The sequence below is a fragment of the Zingiber officinale genome, chromosome 2A (assembly GCF_018446385.1).
Source record: "Zingiber officinale cultivar Zhangliang chromosome 2A, Zo_v1.1, whole genome shotgun sequence".
Taxonomy (NCBI): Eukaryota; Viridiplantae; Streptophyta; class Magnoliopsida; order Zingiberales; family Zingiberaceae; genus Zingiber; species Zingiber officinale.
Window position 1 is genome coordinate 161,426,268 of NC_055988.1, and position 20,339 is coordinate 161,446,606.

The 20,339-nt window shown below is 34.3% G+C and overlaps 1 protein-coding gene across 4 annotated transcripts; it reads right to left on the bottom strand.

The window, feature by feature from the left end:
- Positions 1-482: 482 nt before the first annotated feature.
- On the bottom strand, positions 483-19,890 carry LOC122042949 (5'-nucleotidase domain-containing protein 4-like). 4 transcript variants are annotated; one of them, XM_042603354.1, is made up of 17 exons: positions 19,603-19,890; positions 19,170-19,495; positions 16,328-16,405; positions 15,065-15,285; positions 13,647-13,739; positions 13,359-13,442; positions 7,161-7,277; positions 6,963-7,068; positions 6,829-6,891; positions 6,629-6,682; positions 6,305-6,362; positions 3,564-3,640; positions 2,332-2,402; positions 2,157-2,217; positions 1,356-1,415; positions 930-992; positions 483-822 (listed from the first exon to the last, which is right to left on the bottom strand). In XM_042603354.1, exons 1-17 carry the CDS (start codon positions 19,706-19,708, stop codon positions 700-702), a joined length of 1,761 nt encoding a protein of 586 aa, XP_042459288.1. In that variant the 5' UTR covers positions 19,709-19,890; the 3' UTR covers positions 483-699. The 4 variants fall into 4 exon arrangements, with proteins under 4 accessions (XP_042459288.1, XP_042459292.1, XP_042459291.1 ...); XM_042603358.1 differs by having other exon boundaries at positions 19,170-19,488; positions 19,603-19,889; XM_042603357.1 differs by having other exon boundaries at positions 19,170-19,514; positions 19,603-19,889.
- Positions 19,891-20,339: the final 449 nt, after the last annotated feature.

The window sequence follows — 20,339 nt, forward strand, 5'->3', positions numbered from 1 at the left end:
GCCACAACATCTAGAGGATAGATGACAACAGAGTTAGCCAACCATGAACCCAGCAACCAAACCTAGTACCAAGTCACTGCTCCAAAGCATGTGTAATCAAACTCATCCGACCAACTAACCAACCACAAGCCATATTCTTCACCTCGATCAGCCAAAATTCATCGCCTCAAACTAGCGGCCAACCAATTTAATACAACAAAACAAAATCCTTTCGGCGAACTCTAGCTGTTCCAGAATCCAATTCAGGACAAATAGACCTACCTAAATATCTCACTCGACCACTTTCCACTTCTACTAAATCAAACATTGTTGAGACTTTTGTGGGTGGGTCACCTACATATGTTGAAGCCTAACCACAATAATTGACATTTAATTTTTACAATAAGAGCTTGGATAATGACAAGGAAGTATATTGAGTAAAAGCATTTTTGCAGAGTTTGGGTTTTAAACTTTTCTTCAACATTTCTTATACCCTTGTAGCATTATGGACAACCGTGGATGTTCTATCAATTCTTTTAGATAAGTATTACAGGAAATGATGTTGCCTTTTGATTTCATATTTCAAGATATACTTCTTTCCACATTTGGTTAGAAATATTTCAAAGAAAATAAATGCTTCATGGATTCTTGTTGAAGCATTCTCAATTTCAAAAGGCGCCTTTCATCCCCAAGTCAGAGCATTGCAGCGGCACAAATTTATCAGAGTCCAACAATATCAATTTCATGAGGCAAGAAATCTTCACTTGTTCTGTAGTATTTGTCAGGAGAGTATAATCCCAAGTTTGTCACTTGGCTTGTATATAAGCATGCAAACCTCTCTACCTGCAGAAAGATACATTAACATTGGCCTTCTGAGAAATCAAGTACCAGAATGTTTGAAAAAAAAAAAAAAAAGATGCTCCAGAAGTCACGAGTTTGCAGGAAGATACCTGATGCGAGAAGCGTGAATTTTGGTAACCAGTTTTCATAAGTTGCCCCCATACTTTATGAAACTGCATCATAGAACAGAACACAAACATGACAAAGAAATCAAGGCCCTATTTAAACAGTTGAAAAAAGATTATTTTTTTTTTTAATATCTTTCTGTTTTCATATCTTTCTGGAAGTTCCATTTGTACTAAGCTATGGGAATACACTCATCCTTCAGGGATCGTTCAATTCCTAAACATTCATGAAAGCTCAAACATGCTGAACACGGTTTGTTTCTGGATTCTATAATAAAGGAATATAAAACACAGCATAGCTAATAACATCAAACTCATTTTGTTTTCTAGAAAATTAAATCTAATTGTTTTTGTTCAAGGTAAGCATTCGCAATCTATATCTCTACAGTTTGACAGAAATTGGTTATTTACTTTTTGATGAAATTCCCTCTGGGCATCTTGATGGAGACGACGAACTTTCTCCCTTTGTATCTAGCAAATAAACAAAAAGAATCAAAGGAGACGAGCCAGCTTATCATGAAAAGCTCATAATTATTACATTATGCAACGTGCACATTTTTTGCCAAGTCAGAGATCATTGAAGGTGGTAACTCTTCATGCAATGTACAAATTATAAAATATTGGACGAATATATCAGATAAGAAAAAGAGGTAGACTGGAGCAAGGCTCCAGAGAAAAATCAGGTAAGTGTTCTTGCAGAAAAAGGATCAGTTGTATTGTCAAGTTAGAAATTAGGAAGAAGAGTCATGACAGGGATGTCCATAGTCTAGTTTAGATCTATATAAAACAATGGAAATGGTAACACACTTTGATGAAAAGAGATAGGCGATTGAGAAAAATTGAAAAGTGATGAAAAATATTATATACTGGAATGAATTATAAGGACTACAAAAAAAAAAATCAATAAGAGCTTTCACTAACAGCCTAATCAACTTGTTAAATGGATGCACAAATCATGAATTTCTAAATTTAAAAGAGAGCAATTCTCATAATTCAGATGACAACTTATTCATAATGCTTTGCTTTGACAAGTTTTCTTGTGCATTTTATGCATTTTTTCCCCTTTTATCTAATAATAAAACTTGAAACCAAAGACCTTACTAGTTGTGTCCAGCAAAAGCACAGAAAAAGTATTTGAAGTTTGAGAGCAAATGCCAAATTCAATGAATTCTATAATGTATTTCCAGTTATTACTTTGCATTTACTACTCACCTCCAGTTTATCAAGTTCATTTGACAAACACTGTTTCCGATTGGCATCAAAAATATCAAACCTGAAATGGAAAAATGACCTTGATTGAAGCACACAAATAAACTAGATTCACAGAGTTGTTTAGTTAATCTACAAACAGTCAAGAATAGAGGATAGAATCAAATGAATTTTGTACTTGAGAGACCACTTGAGATGATGAATTTTGTCCTCAATAAGGTCGGTCTCTATCCTCAACTGTCGCAGCATCTGGACATAAAATTACAAATTAATGAACTTGGGTATGCTACTGGGTGGAGAAGAGGTATCAATAGCACAGAAGAATTCAAAGCTCCCACTAATGCAAGATTAATAACCTCATCTGGAAGATTTCTCAGTACATCAATGATGAGAAAACCCAACAATATGGTATCTATCAGCTTAAACATCATGAAATTGGTACAAGAATAAACAATAAAGGTATGCATTTTCTCCATTGATTGTAATTCATATGCATAAAATGAAACTTTCATGCCATGAAATACTTGTGCAGTTGTGCTCTTGCTTCAATCTGAAATAGCTCTACTACCGGCATCTAGCTACTTGCTACTTCATTTTACCATAATTTCTAGACCTCATTAGCTTCTGCTTTCTTAGACTTAACAGGGTTCTATATACAATGAAACAAATTGGACTTCGAAATTTCATTTAAAGACACTAGCAAAAGCAAAAGCAATTTTCTTCCAATTGTTTCTAAAGATTTTGTCTGGAAAATATACTTAAGGTCAGAAAGATCATCGAGTAGGTTTGTTTACTATCATTCTTAAATTTTCAAAAGTTGGATAAGCAATAGGAGGCCAATGCCAGCTAAATCTAACATGACATTTATTGAATGTTAAAAATTTAAAAACCGCTGCTACACCCAACACCAACAAAGCATTGCTATGAGCTTGTGCACAAAGTAGCAGCATTCTAAGAATCAAGCGGTAGCGGCCTTGTGGCCAGGCGAGGCCACCACGAGGCCATCACAACCTCGAGAGAGCCTGCAGCTAGGTTGCATGGGATCGACAGAGTTTTACAAGGAGAAAACTGGTTCTCTGTCGATGTTGATGCCAAAGTGTTTCGATGTCGGTCAGCAGGCGAAATGGTAAATTCCACTCGTGCTTGTTGTTATGGCTCGGCAGCTTAATCCCTAGTATAAAGGTGTTAGATGTAGAGTCTAATGTCCTGTAATACTAATATCCCGACGAAGCATAGACTAGGATTCATACCATCCAAAACTTGATACCTTTGATGTTGTAAAATTAATAAAAAAAAATAGCACACAAGAAAATCTGAAATTTTATAAACAATATTAATTTATCTATCTAAAAATGAGTCGGCCATACCAAATGTGTTTTATGAACTATAAGAAACAAATATTTCAAATACCTTACGCATTTCCCTTGACTGACAAAGAAGCTCAACCTCTTTTTCAAGTTCTGGAACAACAAGCATAGTTCTCCAGCCTACATCAGTTAAAAATTCAGTTATTAGTTTGTATTCATTTAGGAACAATATTTTAGAAAAAAAGAGGCCATAAATATTACTGAACTTAAATAATCACATTTATGCTCAATTTATTTGTTTAACAAGACCTAGAAACATTAGGAATGAATTCAAATTTCAAACTTTTCCTGTGTAGATTATTGTCTGAAGGAGCCCTTGAGCTTTCAAAATATGGTTGATTTTAGAAGAGACCTTAGTAGGATGGAGTGAATAAGTTGCTCCTACAATCAGACAGATAAAGCATGCTTATCGGCAGTATCAAGTCATGTTACTCTCAACTATTGTCAACTAAATGTGTATAGAGCTAGTAATATACAAAAAATATTTTAAAATTATGCTAATAAGAGTTTTCTTAGATTCCATGTACCCTATATAACTTAAACTTTATATGAGTCAACTAGTATAACTATATAAACTGTTGGTCGTCTTTAAACATGGTCATATGATCTAAATTTCTGCTTTTGATTTTAATTATAGTGTATTGTTTTTTCATGCTTTTGATTAAGAACTTGATAATAGATATTTCTACGCAGTTTTAGTTTTATTTAACAGATTTATTATGGTGTGTTTTAGTGGACATGATTGTTAATATTCAAATATTTCTTATGATTTTAATCATGGTGTATGGTTTTCTCATGCTTAGCAAGTGTTAAAGACATTGTCATGCAGCCATCATCAGTTCAGTTCCATGCCATACCAATAACCATGGAGAGTCACCTTAGGCATGACAATTTGGATGTAGTAAGGCAAGGTCAATCAACTTTGTTTGGACTAAAAATAAAAAAGTATTTGTTTCCTGTGGATTTAATTGATTGAGTCATTTTAATTGAAAACTTCAATGATGACCTAAATTTTCTACTCGGAACTTATCATATAAATTTACAGTGTTTTCAAGAAGTTTTTGATTGTGAGCTGGTTTTGACATATCAAATTCTACAAATACCTTAAGAGCACAAGTATTAGTGTTGAAATTGAGATTGAAATTTTGTTTTATTATTTGGATCTTTTGTCGTGTCAATATATGGTGCTTAAGAGGGAGCTTGTTGTTAGGTATGCACATACTACAATTCATGATGATGGTGGAGCCACCACTACTCGAGATCATGGAGCCAGTGTCATTCCAAGTTGCAGTTAAGAAACCTCTCAAGATTGTGAAGCAAACACTTATCGAGGCACATGTTAAACTAGAGAAAAAGAGGTTCTATTTATAAATTTTTTCAAAGGTGCCAATTGAGATTGCATAATCTTCTAATCTCTTTTTGACTCTTGTAGTGCTCCAACAGTTATTATGGGAGGACAAACAGTGCATGAATGAATTATCAGCTTCATGAAATTGCCTAGAAAGTTTGGGTCATTCAAGGAAAAGTTCAACTCATTGAAGGTTTGCAAATGTTTTGACAACAAAAAGGATGCTTTCAAAGTGTTTTACTATTTGAAAGATGAGCAGGTTCATTTGCTACTAACTATTTTGATAGAGCTACCATGGAACATCATGAGGCACTTAAAGATCTGGACAAATGATTATCACATGGGTAGCATTTCAAGAGTCCTTCCATAGTGTGCTCTACCCATAGACCTTTTGATGAAATTTACAACCACAAATTTATGCATATAAACAAGGACCTTGCAATGTAGTAGAACATGTATCTAGTTTTGAGGGATTAAAGGAGTTCATCTTGAGGTTGGTAGTTACAAACTGAGCACGCCTTATCTGAGGCCCAGACTTTGCCATCGAAGATCATCTTTCTGTATTGATTACTACCTACCAGCAAATGGTTGCCTTGGCTATACAGATTAAAGCCAGTAGAACACAGATTACTTGGGAGCGAAAAAAGATTAGACTGAAAGAGAAACTTCAACAAGGTGAAGGGCAGTCAGAGAGCCAGAAATCTCATTCCAAGAAAAGTTTTCTAGTGAATCTTTCCATAATGAATTCTAGAGTGGAATAGATGGCAATTCAAGATTATCATGACCTTCATAGTAGGCTTGAATTAACGAATCTCACACTCCAAAGGGTGCACACTGTTGTTTTCTACATATAAATGTCGACCATATATCAAAGCCCTACTCATTTGGTGAGAGATTATGCTATTTCTGTAATAGGATTGAACATCAGACTAACAAGTGTCTCCTACTCAAGGCACCACAAAGCATGAGGCCATCATAGGCAGGACTAGTACTGTCCTCAATGTTATAGGTTAGAGGAAGCAACTACCAACACCAAAATACATGTCAGTTAAGGTATTTGCTAAGTAGTAGGTGAGACAGACAAATGGACTCAAGGCGCTAGGTAAAAAGATTTGTTTTCAAAGTTATTGTCATAGTGGTTTCTTGTTTATTTCCCTTGGCCCTACCCCAGTAGGTGATAGAGTAGGCATATAGATGTATAGGTAGTTTATGGTATAAGATAGAATTGATTGAGACTAAAATGACTAAAATCAATTTAGATGTCAAGTTAAAATGGTCTGAGTTTAACAAAGAAGAATGTATTGGATTTCACAAAGAACAATGTGCTCCTAAATTAAGATAGTCAGTTACAATATTCGAGACATAATAAATGAAGAATATAAGAAGAAAACTAAAGAACATGAAATAAACTATGCAATTGGATAGAAATTACTTACCAAGAACTTTCTTGCTGCGTAAAATATCTCCATAGATATGGTCTCCCACATAAAGAACCTATTAATACCAAAAAATATTGTGGTTGAGGAAAGATCATCAGTGCATATGGTTTAGTAAAATTTCACATTCAACAACATAATAGTAGGGAAGCATATGCCATGCAATTAGCTTATTGAATAACCAAAGCCTCAACCAAATTATATTAAATAAAATGGAGTAATGGAAATACTAAAGTAAGTCTCGAATAGCTTTTAGTTATAGTTCGTCAAGAATTCGTCCATGTAACAAAAAATATTATTTCACATTAGTAATGAATTAGGCACCTGTGAACTTGAAGCTATTGAGAGAAGCTTATGTAGATGTGCAACATTACCTCCCTGAAAATTGAAGTCAAAATAACAATCTCTAAATCAAATTAAATTACCAAGAAATTAGGATAAATATCATAATATTTTAATAAAGCAGCCAAGATATTGGAAAAACTCATCCACTCTCCTAAATCCTATTTAAGAATGAGATTTACCTGAAAAACCCGACAAGTTCTATTCAAGTGTGTAGGTGGTAGTCGTGGTGAAGTATTCCCTACCTGTACAGGTACAAATTTAAATATAAAAATATATACAAATATGAAAAAGGAGGGAAAGGCATGTTACTAGCCTGAGGAACTAGAATCCCATTATCAGTATTAAGAAGCATTCCAGACTCCGGTTCAACTTCAAAAAGATTTACACGATTTTCTTCGTGAAAGAAGCCTGGCTTTGAGCTAAGTAATTCAACAACCAGTACATTATGCTACAGCTAGATTGCAAAAATCCACATAATCTATCATTAAATTATATCAATATGTATTCCTACCTGCCAGTAATAACCACATCAAAGTTTACAAGCCAGCTGTAGTTTCCATCATGGTCATCATCCAATTTATAATTCCCACAAAGGAAATTCATAACCACATTTGTGTAATCCCACAAGCTGCAATTCAGTAATCATGTAGTTAACGTTCATTAGAACTAGCAAGAACTGATCTTGTTTGTGGCAATTAATGGATTCTCAAAAGACTCCTTATGCAATGAGAAAAACCTCAAATGTCAATGAATGAGAAATCCAAATTAAAAGGAATGAATAAAACCATCAGCATTTCAAAGGCCTTGTTATCCAACTTAATAAAAAAATCCATTTATATTCTAGAAAACCAAATGGTGTAGGAGGGTCCATATAGTCGACTTCACTTAGTGGGATAAAAAATTGGTTGTTGTTGTTGTTGTCGTTGTATTCTAGAAAACCAAATAAGAAAAGTCTAATAACTACACTAACTTTTATCATCCCAGATACATTATGCCTCTTATCTCATCCTCTCCTAGTTAGCAATATCAGTGAAATATCTAAACTAATCTTTTAACTACAGTCCTACTCATGTTTTTAAGATGATTGCAAGTCAATTGACACAGGCAAAACTTATCAATTTGTCCGCCAAGTATCTTGCAGAATGTCTAAATGCCACCATCCTCAAATTCAAAAAGTCTAACAACTACACTAACTCTTATCATCCCAGATATGTATCATAATCATTATACCTCTTATCCCATCCTCTGCTAGTTGGCAATATCAATAAAATATCTAAACTAATCTTTTACCTACAGTCCTACTCATGGTTTAAAGATGATTCCAAGTCGATTGACATATGTAAAACTTATCATTTTGCCCACCAAGCATCATGCAAAATGGATTGATGCCACCATCCTCATATTCCATGTAATTCATCTTGTAGTGTCTGAGACCACTTATTTAATTAAGGGGATTTATTGAGTTAAATTGCAATTTAATTAGAATTCGGATGTATTTAATTAAGGAGATTTATTGGATTAATTGCAATTTAATTAGAATTCAAAATTATTTAATTGAGGAGATTTATTTGATTTAATTAAGAATTTATTAATTTAAATAGATGGAGTTAGTTATATTTAATTAATTAAGTTAGCTTACATTTATGAAATTTGAATTGATCAATTAAGAAGACGGGTGAATATAAATATGTATAGAATTTAATTAAAAACCAAATGTGTATATAAAAATTTATATAACCCATGTATATACATTTTTATATAAATTTATATGACTTAGTAAATATATAAAAATTTATATAACCTATGTGAATAATTTTTTATGTAAATTTATAGGACTTAATATGCATATAAAAATTTATATAACCATGCATATAAATTTTTATTATGAACAAAAATTTATAAAGACTTAGTGTGTATATAAAAATTTATATAACATAGAAATATAAATTTTTATATAAAGACCCAACTGGCAACCCTTATGTCGTCGACCGACGACCCTCGGGCATGTGCCGTTACTCACAAGGTCTTCCCACCCCTGGCTAGTGGATTTTTGCCTTCCCCGGGATTCGAACTCTAGACCTCCAGGCTAAGTACTAGAGTTTATGAATCCTGGTAGCCAAAAATCCACTGGTCGGGGATGGGAAGACCTAGTGAGTAACGGCACGGCCGAGGGTCGTCGGTCGACGACATAAGGAGTCGCCAGTTAGGCCGCCAGTTGGGCCGCACTTAGCATTATAAAAGTTATAAGACTTAGTATGTAGATAAAAGCATGAATATAAATTTTTATATAAAAAAATTATATCACTTAGTATGATAAAATTTAGATGTTTTCTTAAATTTGTTATGTGATAATTTTAATAGGACTAGGTTCAATGTTTCTTGTAGAAGAAGGAAAAGAGAGACCAAGTCCTAAGCTTCTAACTGCTTTAAAAAACCCTACCTCCAAAAGCTCCATCTCCTTATGTTTTCCACCGGCTCTAAGAAGCTCCCCTCCCCATTGTTCTCCACTGGTTCTAGAGCTCCAAGGGAAGACAAAGAAGAAAAAGTTCGTAGCTAAAGATTGAAGGCATGTTCCCTGCTTTGTTAATGCTTTAATTAGTTTCTATGTCTTGTGGAATTCGGATCCTGTAGTTCTTGGGTGCTCTATGTAGATTTCGGGTTCTAGGTTTTTGATAAGTTTCGGATTAAGTTTAGGAATGTGTATGTGTCCTCTTACTTCTTATCTTAATAATGTTATAAGTAATATGTGTGAATTTTGGATTCTAGGTTAATGTTTATGTTTCTTTTTAATTCTTATCATAATAACTTTATACATTTATTAATGTCAGTTAGGGTTTTAACATGTTATGAAAGTAATCATGTTTGATAATCGGGTAGGAATATGTTAAATTAGGATTTTTAATGGTTGATTGATTAATCGACTAAATATTGATTAAGTTAGGGAAATCAATTTAATGATTAAATAATGGGATTGATTCATGAATAGATTGAATGATTGGTAGAATATTTGGTGGAATTAATTGAAAGCAAATTAATTATGCCATTGATTGATTAATTATTAGATTATCTTGTTAATGATATTAATTAATTGGGTTAAATAATTTATTAGTTAGTTAATTGATTTACTGACTAATAAGGTTAGAGAATGAATAATTGTTTGATTTAATCGATTAACTATGTTAATTAAAATTTGATTATTGTGATTAAATAATCCATTAATTAATTAATAAATTAAAGGATTAATAAATTATTAATTTCATTAGTGATTATTTAAGTAATTAATTTGATAGCTATTAATTAATTGAATAAATTCATCCGTATATTATACGATAATTAATTCTTTAATAGGTTGAATGATTGGATTAAATCAAAAGATTGATTAATGAGTTAATTGATGGACCAATTAATATATTAATTAATCCATTAATAATTTGACTGATTAACTGATTAAATTGATTTAAGGGGGCGTTTAGTTCTTTCCTAGGAATAGGAATCGGAATGGGAATCATTGTATTGTGGAATGAGAATGGATATGAGCATGGATATCACTCTTAAAAGCAATGTTTGGTTAGTTGCATATTTTCTAACGGAATAAATCAAAATTTCCTTTTTTACCCTTAAAGGAAAATAAGACAAAAAATTATATGTGAGAGAAAGATGAATGTGAGAGAAAAATATAATGAAAGGAGAGAGAAAGTATGATGAAAGAGAAAGTGTGATGAGAAAGAATGAAGAGAGAGAAAGTGCGATGAGAAAAAATGAAGAGAGAAAAAGTGTGAAGAGAGAAAATAATAAAAAAGAGTGTGATAGGAGAGAGCATGATGAGAGAAGATGAAAGAGAAAATATGATGTGAGAGAAAGTATGATGGGAGAGGATGAAGAGACAAAAAATGTAATGAGAAAAAATGAGGAGAGAGAGTGTGATGAGGGAGATTGAGGAGAGAGAAAGTATGGTGAGAGAGAAAGAATGATGAGAAAAAAAAAAGAACGAGTGTGATGGGAGATATTGAGGAGAGAGAAAGTATGATGAGGGAGAAAGTATGATGAGAAAGAAAGTGTGTTGAGGGAAAAAAGGAGGAAGTGTGACAAGAAAGATTGAGGAGAGAGAAAATGTGATGAGAGCGAAAGTGTTATGAGAAAAAAAGAGAAAAGAGAGTGTGATGAGAGAAATTGAGGAGAGAGAAAGTGTGATGAGAGCGTAAGTGTGATGAGAAAAAAAGAAAAAAAAGAGTGTGATGAGAGAGATTGAGGAGAGAGAAAGTATAATGAGAAAAAAAGAAGGAAGAGAGTGCGATGGAAGAGATTGAGGAGAGAGAAAGTATGATGAGAGAGAAAGTGTAATGAGAAAAAAGAGGAAAGAGAGTGTAATAGAAGAGATTAAGGAGAGAGAAAATAGGGTAATGCCTCATTGAAGGGGAGGTACATGGGAATGAGTTATTACCCAATTTCAAGGATTCATTCCCTTATTTGTATTCCTATTCCTATAATCCAAACATTAACAATGACAATCAAGAATTCTCATTCCCCACTCCTATTCCCCTAAACCAATCACCCCCTAAGTAGATTGATTAGAGTGTAAATGAATTAGTTGATAGGTAGATTAATTAATTCCCAAATTGATTAATTGTTTAATATTCAGTAATTTATAAGTCAAATAGGATTTAATCTATTAACTTTAGTAAATTAATCAAGGATTGGTGGATTAATTAAATGATACTTGATTGATTAAAGGTAATTAAGAATAACTACAAGGTTAGTTGCATGAACGAGTAATTATTGATAAGTTTAATGAATAACGTTTAACTCGATTAATGAGTTGATTAACCTAATTATTGATTAAATTGTTAATTTATTTAATAACAAGTTGATCAAGTTGATCAACTAAATTGGTTAACCCATGATTTCTACATAGAGATTTAATAGAACATGTTGACTTTGTTTGAGGAAAGGTGGTTAAGAAGTTGATAAGGTATTAATTTGCTATTAGACGTAAATTGAATTGTGTGAAATCAAAAGAAGGATAGTGCAAATTGATTGTAGCGAGCGAGTAAGGAATTCATCTTAAGAAGGGTCCGGAATTCTTACCAAAATGAAGGGAACGGGTAAGGAATTTGGCTTAAGAAGAGTCTGATGAACCTTACCAAAATAAAAGAGGTCTGGAAATCCGGTTTAAGAAGGGTCCGGTGAACCTTACCAAAATAAAATATGTTTGGGAATCCGACTTAAGGGTCTGGTGAACCTTACCAAAACAAAAGATGTTTGGAAAGCCGGCTTAAGAAGGGTCCGGTGAACCTTACCAAAACAAAAGAGTTCTGGGAATCTGGCTTAAGAAGGGTCCGATGATCTTACCAAAACAAAAGATGTTTAGGAATCCGGCTTAAGAAGGGTCAGGTGAATCTTACTAAAACAAAAGAGGTTTGGGAATCCGGCTTAAGAAGGGTCCGATGAACCTTGTCAAAACAAAAGAGGTTTGGGAATTCGGCTTAAGAAGGGTCCAATGAACCTTACCAAAGTAGAGGGGTTTGAGAATCCAACTTAAGAAGGATCCAAGAAGGATACCTAAGAAATCAGTTAACTTCATGTATAAGACAATGGTATAATCCGGGGGCACACATCCGGGGAGCACGCTAAATCATGAAGGCTTATGGTCATGCTTATGTTCATGTGAATGCTTATATCTATGCTTATATACATGATTATGATTATGTTTATGATTATGATTATGCCTATGTTCGAGTTATGCTGATGATAGGTGTATATATGATCATGTTTATGCTCATCCCTAATATGTATGTCTATGTCATGCAAGTATGTTTATGCCTATGCTATATACAAGCTTATGATAATGTTTATTCTCATGCTTAAACCTATTTATATGTTTATGCTTATGTTTATGTTCTTCTGCTTATGTCGATGCTTATGCTTATGCCAACAGTCAAGTCCTAATTTACCTAGCATGTGTCCCTTAGTACAATAGATTATAGGCGCTAACTATTGTATAACACAATTTTAAATATGCTGAGTCTCTCGACTCGTAGATTTTAGCGTTTTCAAATAATGGGACGAATGAGACTAGTGAGCCAGCTCGAGACAATGAAAGTACAATCCGAAGATCTTCCAATTTAGTTTTCGTATTTGTTAGGTATTTTCTTTGAAGAATAAATTCCAAACTGTATGACCAGTACCAAAGGTTGCTAGTAATTTATGTTTTAAGAGCTATCTATGTATCTTAGTTGAATTGAGAACCCATTATGGAAGTATATGCAAGTGATGTCCACAATTATATATATATATATATATATATATATATATATATATATATATATATATATATATATATATATATATATATATATATATATATATATATATATAATGTAGATGTCCCTTTTTGAAGTTAGGAATTTCTTTTGCAATTGTTAGGGTTTAGGGCTCTACATAGGGTTTGGCACAAGGCTCAGCACAACTAGCATAGCATTGACATCTTTTTTTGCTGAGGACTGATACCCCAATAGGAAGAACATTTAAGCATTTGTCCTACTTATACTAACGGTTTGCTAGAGCTAACTTATCTCATCTTATGTTTGTCCTGGCATTTCATGTCAATTGAGCTTATGCTTGAAGTTAAAGACATGTATAAATGATTTGAATCTGAAAACTACCAAGGACAATTATTTACACTCATCTCCACTTTTGCAATTGAGGATACCTGTTTGTGACCAGAAAAGTAGAACGGCCTGAGTCTCGAAGCATTTTGAGCAGAGGAACAATCAGTCTATCTTCATTAATGTACCTAAGAATCCAAAACATTAAGTTTTCATGTCATATATGATGAGGGAATAATCTTAGAGCATAATCTAAGATGCTAAGGATAACCGAAGTCAACACATGATATACGAAGGTGTGGTGCACTACATCAGTAACATCTCTCAATTTCATAAGTAACGAGTAATGGTAAAACTACAAACTAAAATTGAATTATTAAAATATCAGCTACCTTCCAGGATCCTTTGCGACCATTTGCTTCAAAGTTCCATCTCGATGGCACAAGTCAACTGCAGCCCTTACATCTTTATACATTCGAATGTAGCTGTTTTAGAATGATATATTATGAATGTCAAACCCAAAAATCTAGAACTTACCAAAAGAAAAGACAAGAAACTGAAAAAATGATACACTATATTTTTAGTATCCTAAATAATTGTTAAAAGTAAAATTAGATCCCCAGTGAAGACATCTTTCCATAGAAGATAAAAAGTGCATTTCAAATAACAAATATGTAAAATCTACAAGGTCATTCAGAAGCAGTTAATAAACTTAATGGGCATTATTCCATCATATCAAATAAGAAACTAACAAGCCCTGAGGGCTATAGTGCAGTGGAAGGGCGCCCAATTATCACACAGACAGTCACGGCTCGATTCTCAGCTAAAGTGCATTTGCAAAAAATTTTCCTCCAAATGAGACGCACAACCAAGGGATACTAGGCTTGTGGGCCGTCGATCGCACAGCCATGAGCGCTTCCCGACTTACCCTAGTGGCTGGTGGAAAACTTCCGTGGGACCAAGCCGATCACCCCAAGTTCGACGATACTTGACTTGGTTAACTGAAAAAAAAAAAAACTAACAAATCTCTCTCTAAAAGGAAAATATTCGTGACTCTCCATGATACTTGAACTCCTATCTATCCATCCTAATACTCCTATATGAACACTCCAAGTCAACATTAGACACCACTTTTGATCACAGTTTTCGAAATTGGCAAATTCCAATTTAGATTTGGCTAAGATACTATTGGAATTGACTAAAGCAGATCCAATTTTCTCCAAGCTATCAAAGATAGAACAATAAAGTAAAAATAAATAAATAATCAAATAAAATTTAAAATGAAAAGCCAAAAAAGTGGGCATAAGAGAGAACTTGACCTGGAACAAACAAGGATAAGGCAAGGCCTATGGATATCCATCAATTGGTCTGAGAAATAACCAATGTAATTCATTTGAAGCTTAAAACATGAGGAAAAAAGTAAAAGGAAGTAAAAAAGAATATAAAAGAGAGACGTAAAGAGATGAAGAGACCTAAGTAGTTAATAGGCTTGTTTGACTAAAAGGCCGCTGTCATTCTGAAGCAAAGTCTCCACCATGGAACAAAAACTTCTGTCTCCTTAATGTTGATTTATTTGAAGTATTTATACTATATCATTATTAAGGCTGGTGCTTTCTCCAGATTAATAAATATTATGCGACACATCCAAACATGTATAAGTATATAAATTCTCTTATTTTCAATTAAAAAAAGTAAGGAGAAGTTCATCTTTTTCCGCTGGGTTTCTAAAGTGCCAATCAAGAAATAAGACATGGTAGAAGAAACAACTTTGGAAACAAGAAATAACTACTCAAGGATGGCAGGTACTTACTCCATGCCAAAAGGAAATTTTCCATGGTTCTTATCCATGAAGTCAACAAGCTGGGCAAACAGGTATGCTTCAGCTAGGGAGAAAAGAGTGTCAATCAGAGCATAATCAGGCTCATCAAAGGAATCCCGAGTTAACGTATTTCCATATGTTGAAACTTTTTCTTCTTTAGATAACTCTTTGAAGCCATGGTATGCTACTTTTACATACTTGTGTCGGTCCATCTGATAAAAAAAATAATAATAATTATCACACGAATTGTTTATAGAAGATTAGTGGTGCACAACTAAAATGACATTAACAATTTAATATGAAACTGCCATAATGAATTACTATTGCACATGTCCTCTTCAATGAGGACATATAAATAGGAATTGAAGTATGGCAAATTAAGTCTTTTGGTATACTTTAAAGTAGGACATAAGATATGGTTCAAATAGTAGTTTGAGACATGATGTTTTGTCAGGCATCACAAGAGTGCTCTGGTTGCATGAGAAGTTTGATATTAGGTGCCATTCCTTGGTGGGTATCTAACTATTTCTGATCCAAGTTTAGCAACAGGCTCGATTTCATATCATAAACCCTAGGCTATTGCAGTAGAAGCCCTGTAAATTGGGCTAACCTTTATATAAAATTAGAGTCCAAAAGTTCAATACAGTTAAGAATGGCACAGGCAATTCATAGAAAAATCATTGTAACAATACACGGAACAGTATAAAAAAATTTGATCTTTTGCAGTTGTCCAGTGAGCTAGGGTGGCAGGCTTCCCTAGAAAAACTACCGCATTCCACAAAGTAGTTCACCAATGTTTCCAATCCTTGCAACAATTCTTCAGCAAACAATTTGAAAATCGAGTTCAACTATGTAGTGTGGTTTTCAGTTGCAGAGGTCCAAGAAAGCTAACATATAAACAACTGTATTCCAATAACGGATGCATAATCTATGAGAAATAATCACATATATTAACAAATCTATTCTTGCTACGAATGCAATTCTCCACATGTTTAACACATTCGCAAAGCCATGCTTGCAGAAACAGCAAGTGTGTATATACTATGAACAGCAGAGATAAAAATGCGAAGCTACAAATTGCAAGTTCAAGATGTACACAGAAAAGCTGTGACAAGGAAGCAAGGATATAACTGCATGCTTAAAAACAGCTCAAAGGATATGCACTCAAATATATGCAAAATGTCACAGAGTAGCATCATCAAATCTAAATCAAAAACTTATTTCTTTTGAAGTCGAAAAAATCTAAAGTACTACCTTCAAGATATTGCCCTTCTTCTTGTCAACGACTAGACCCCTAACCATGTATTTCCAGTCAAACGTCCAGTCCAACAACTGCAGAATTCAGGGAATAAAACATATTGTTTAATCATACTGAAGATCAAATATTCTCTCACATAAGAACTTTGAACTTTTACGGTAAAGTTATTAAAAAATGAACTGAACTTAAATAGGAAAGAAACTACTTTGTTCCTGTTACAAATTGTAGAAGATTTTAAACATACCTTAACCCAAAGATGACCAAGTTTAAAGCCAAGAAAGCCACTTATATTGACTAGGGAATCTAGTATTTGAATGGAAATAATTGAGTCGTTAATAAAATCGATGTTATAAAAATAATTTCATTGACAAAACACATAAACTGAGATTTATAATAATGAAAAACCTTATATTCCATATTGTTAATAATTAATATCATTACATCATAGAAAATAGAAAATAACTATTACAATTAGCTATGAAAAGTTGATCTTCTTGCATCTATATATGCAAAGTCATCGATCAATCTTTCATAATTAAGTTTTTCAAGAAACTCACTCTCAATCGAAATCATAGCTAATGCATTCAATCTTATTTGGGTCATGATTGATCTCAAACAAGATTTCAACTTCAATTTAAAAAAATTTCTTTCTACAAATGCAATTGCAATGAATGAACCACAGCCCATAAGTTTCGAACCAAAATCAAAGAACAAGCTCGGGTTTTTCTCACCTCACAAAACAGGCTTGGAATTTCACTACCTAAAGGCAGAAATCAACTCAAAATCTCATAAAAGACACAGACCTAGGTTGCACAACGGTCAGCAATAGCAAACGAGGTGGCGTGCACTACGGAGACACACGATGAGGGCGACAAGTTGAGCTTGGAGTCAAGGATTTATGTGCAATTTTGGTACCAAAGTGTAGCCCAAGCCAAGCTCTATCCAAAACCGTGATCAATTTTCAATTTTCAATTTTCAGTGACCGACAGCTTAAAGCGACGGTGAGGGTTTGAGAGATTTTGGGGAAATTTTTTTGACTTTCGGGAAAAGTAAATGGTTGTGAGGAAAGAGAAACTCCAACTTGTTTTGTTAGCCTTTACTAAAAAAAAAAATTGGGGCCCGCAAAAGGTGGAGCCCTATGCAACAGCCCCACCTTGAACACCCAAAGCCAGCTCTGCAGACAAGCATCATTAAGATCATGTTGCGCAACCCAAGGCCAGAGAGAAGGACTGGATTCAAACTAGAAATGCAATGCACGAAATGGCTTAATGAGAAAATAGCTCTCTAGAGCTTAATATAATTTAATATTTAAAGTACCATATTACTAATCAACTGTAGTTCTAATTCTTAATTTATGTCAGATTGGATGAAATGTGCAAACCTAAATGGATTGACCTATCAGTGAAAACTATATTTCAGCTACAGAGATGGCCTCAAGTTAAAAAGAAGTCCAAAGCTATTTTGTTTTAGGATTATAGCATCTTAAATTCACTTAATATAGACTACAAAATCATGCCACACATGTCTAATTTAGAATCCTTAATGCTCAAATAAAATTTTCACATCTGATTTAGTACTTCACTACAAAATTCATTTCCTTTTGGAGGGTTAACAATAATGAAATTACTGGTAAGGAGAATGTGACTGTTCATATTTCAAAATATATTGATTTTAGGAAACAGGTGAGGTAAATGTTTATCCTGTTTTAGATAGTTAAATCTACTGCAACAATAAACCTATACTGCAATAGGATCTCGAATAAAGTTATTAAATCATCTTAACAATATACATAACTGGAAGTATAATCTTCTATTACCACATAATGTTTGCCATCCTCTTGATTTAAGGATCGATATATGCAAAGCCTCTCACTCAATCACTTACTGTTTCCCAAGTAACAAAGAATGTAACAGATGAATGCATGGTTATTCATGTCTTTAAATTTCACTAGTACTCTCTTGATTATGCAGAATTGAAAAGGTTACCTACTCAAGTAAAAAACCACACTCATTTTGAAAGTAAAGGATTTAACTTCCTTTATTATTTCCTGACTTTCCCCTGAAGCACAAACTTTTCAGGCTTAACTCTTGTACAAGTACCACTCAGTTAAAATTTTAACTTTTCTACTTCTCTTGTGTTACTCTAGAGATCTTTTCTCACTAGAAAGTTGAAATTGAGAACTGAAAATCCAAAAGCATAAAAAGAGGCTAACTTCCAAGTTTGAGAACTTAAGTGTGATGGATAAATAGAATGAGAATGCAAATTTCAATAAACTAATGATTTATCTATCATCTATTTCAAGAAAAATGGTCTGATCGTAAACCAAGAAACTTACCATAAGTTAGTTTGGAAAGGAAACAAAAAATATAGTTGTTAGCATCAGCGTGCAACTCACAACCATACATGAATTAAAAGAGTTCATCTAAGGAATTAGATTGAGAAAAAACTGCCACAAGTAAGAAAACAGACTTTCCAAGTTATTAAATAAGAAATCTACTACTGCAACCAAAAGGAATGTTTTTTACCCACTGATTTATAAGCTCTTAATTTCAGACTCTCCCTTGAGTCCCTACGTCTTGGATCCCTAACTCATGCCTAGACATGAATATATCATACAAAAGTGGATTGACAGATTTTCATTTTCATTTGTAGAAATAGTACAATTCCCTCTAGAACCAGTAAGATTTTAATTCAGGAACTAGTCATCATCTTTTTAAAAGAACAAGGCATTGCAGCAAAATTACCCAAATTCCATAATGCAACGGTAGAATTTCACCAATAATCTTGATAAAGCACATAGAATAAAGGAAATAAAAAGCTAGAATTTAGAAGCACAACCTCACTAGGATAGCCCAGATTATGGACCAGCTTCTTGATAGTCCCATCGTAGGCCATCGACTCGAACGTCTCCGGCTTGTACTGCGCCAGCGTGTAGTCCATATCGAAGCCGACCGCAACGATGTTCTTCATATTCAGCGACCGGTTGCAGAAGATCTGCTTCCCGATGGTAATCTTCCGTCCCCACTCCCGCGACGACCAAATCCGGCGGTTCCCAACGCGTCCGTCGCCCGCCCCATCACAAGGCCCCAAATCAAGCGCCGAGGCCTCCCTCTTCTCGACTCCGACCCCGTCCATCGGCTCGTTGGACACCGACCGGCTGTACCCTAATCCGAGTATTAGGAACTACCATGACCAGTCAAATCCAAGACATTTCTAATCAAACTTCCAAAGGAATAGAAGAAGAAGAAAAACAAAAGGAGCGATTGCCGACCTATTCCGGGAAGATAGGAAGCAGTAGGGCGAAAAGGAAGTACGGAGGAGGCAGAATAAGAAGAAGAACGAAGAACGGCGGCGAGGGGCCTCTTCGGAATCCGCATCGTCCTCCGGGGGATTAAATAGGCATGAGAAAGTTGGATGAGATAAGGGGAATCGGGTGCGCCACCCCCACCACCACCACCATCACTTCCTCCCTCCTCCACCGACCTCGCCCCCCAATGCAGAAGCAGCAGGCAGGCAGGCAGGCGGCAGCAGCGAGTAGTGTATTACTTGGGAAGTAATAAAATCGATGCTCGTCGGGGAGAAGAGGAGGAGACACCCCCAGTACGATGCTCCGCCGGAACAAAATCGAGGCCCTTTCCAACGCCTGAACGCACACGCGTCGCTCTTTGATTTGCTGGAGCTCACAGGTCAAATGTGTGCCACAGACCGCTTCGTCCTGGTAACGCCAACTGATTAACGGATAGCGCTCGCTCGAGTGCTGCTACCGTGTTTTTATTATATATATTTTTTATTTATTTATTAGATGAATACTGGTAAGTGGACACGTGCTGCGTATGGAAAAGGAACTGAAGGATTAAAATGGTTGAAAGTTGGTGTTAATGATCATAGTCTACTATGTCGTAGTCATGTCTTCTTTTAAATTACGTAAAAATTATAATTAATGACTTCTTTGCAAAAGAAAATGTGGAATATGAATCTGGTCATTTAATATCTTATTTAATAAAAAAA

What these genes read in the sequence shown, in the direction of transcription:
- LOC122042949 (XM_042603354.1), bottom strand. Translation starts at nt 19,708, where the DNA reads ATGCGGATTCCGAAGAGGCCCCTCGCCGCCGTTCTTCGTTCTTCTTCT. An exon ending in GAACTTGTCGGGTTTTTCAG is followed by an intron (nt 6,683 to 6,828) that starts GTAAATCTCATT and finishes TTCAATTTTCAG; the next exon opens with GGAGGTAATGTTGCACATCT. An exon ending in CAATAGCTTCAAGTTCACAG is followed by an intron (nt 6,363 to 6,628) that starts GTGCCTAATTCA and finishes TGGTATTAATAG; the next exon opens with GTTCTTTATGTGGGAGACCA.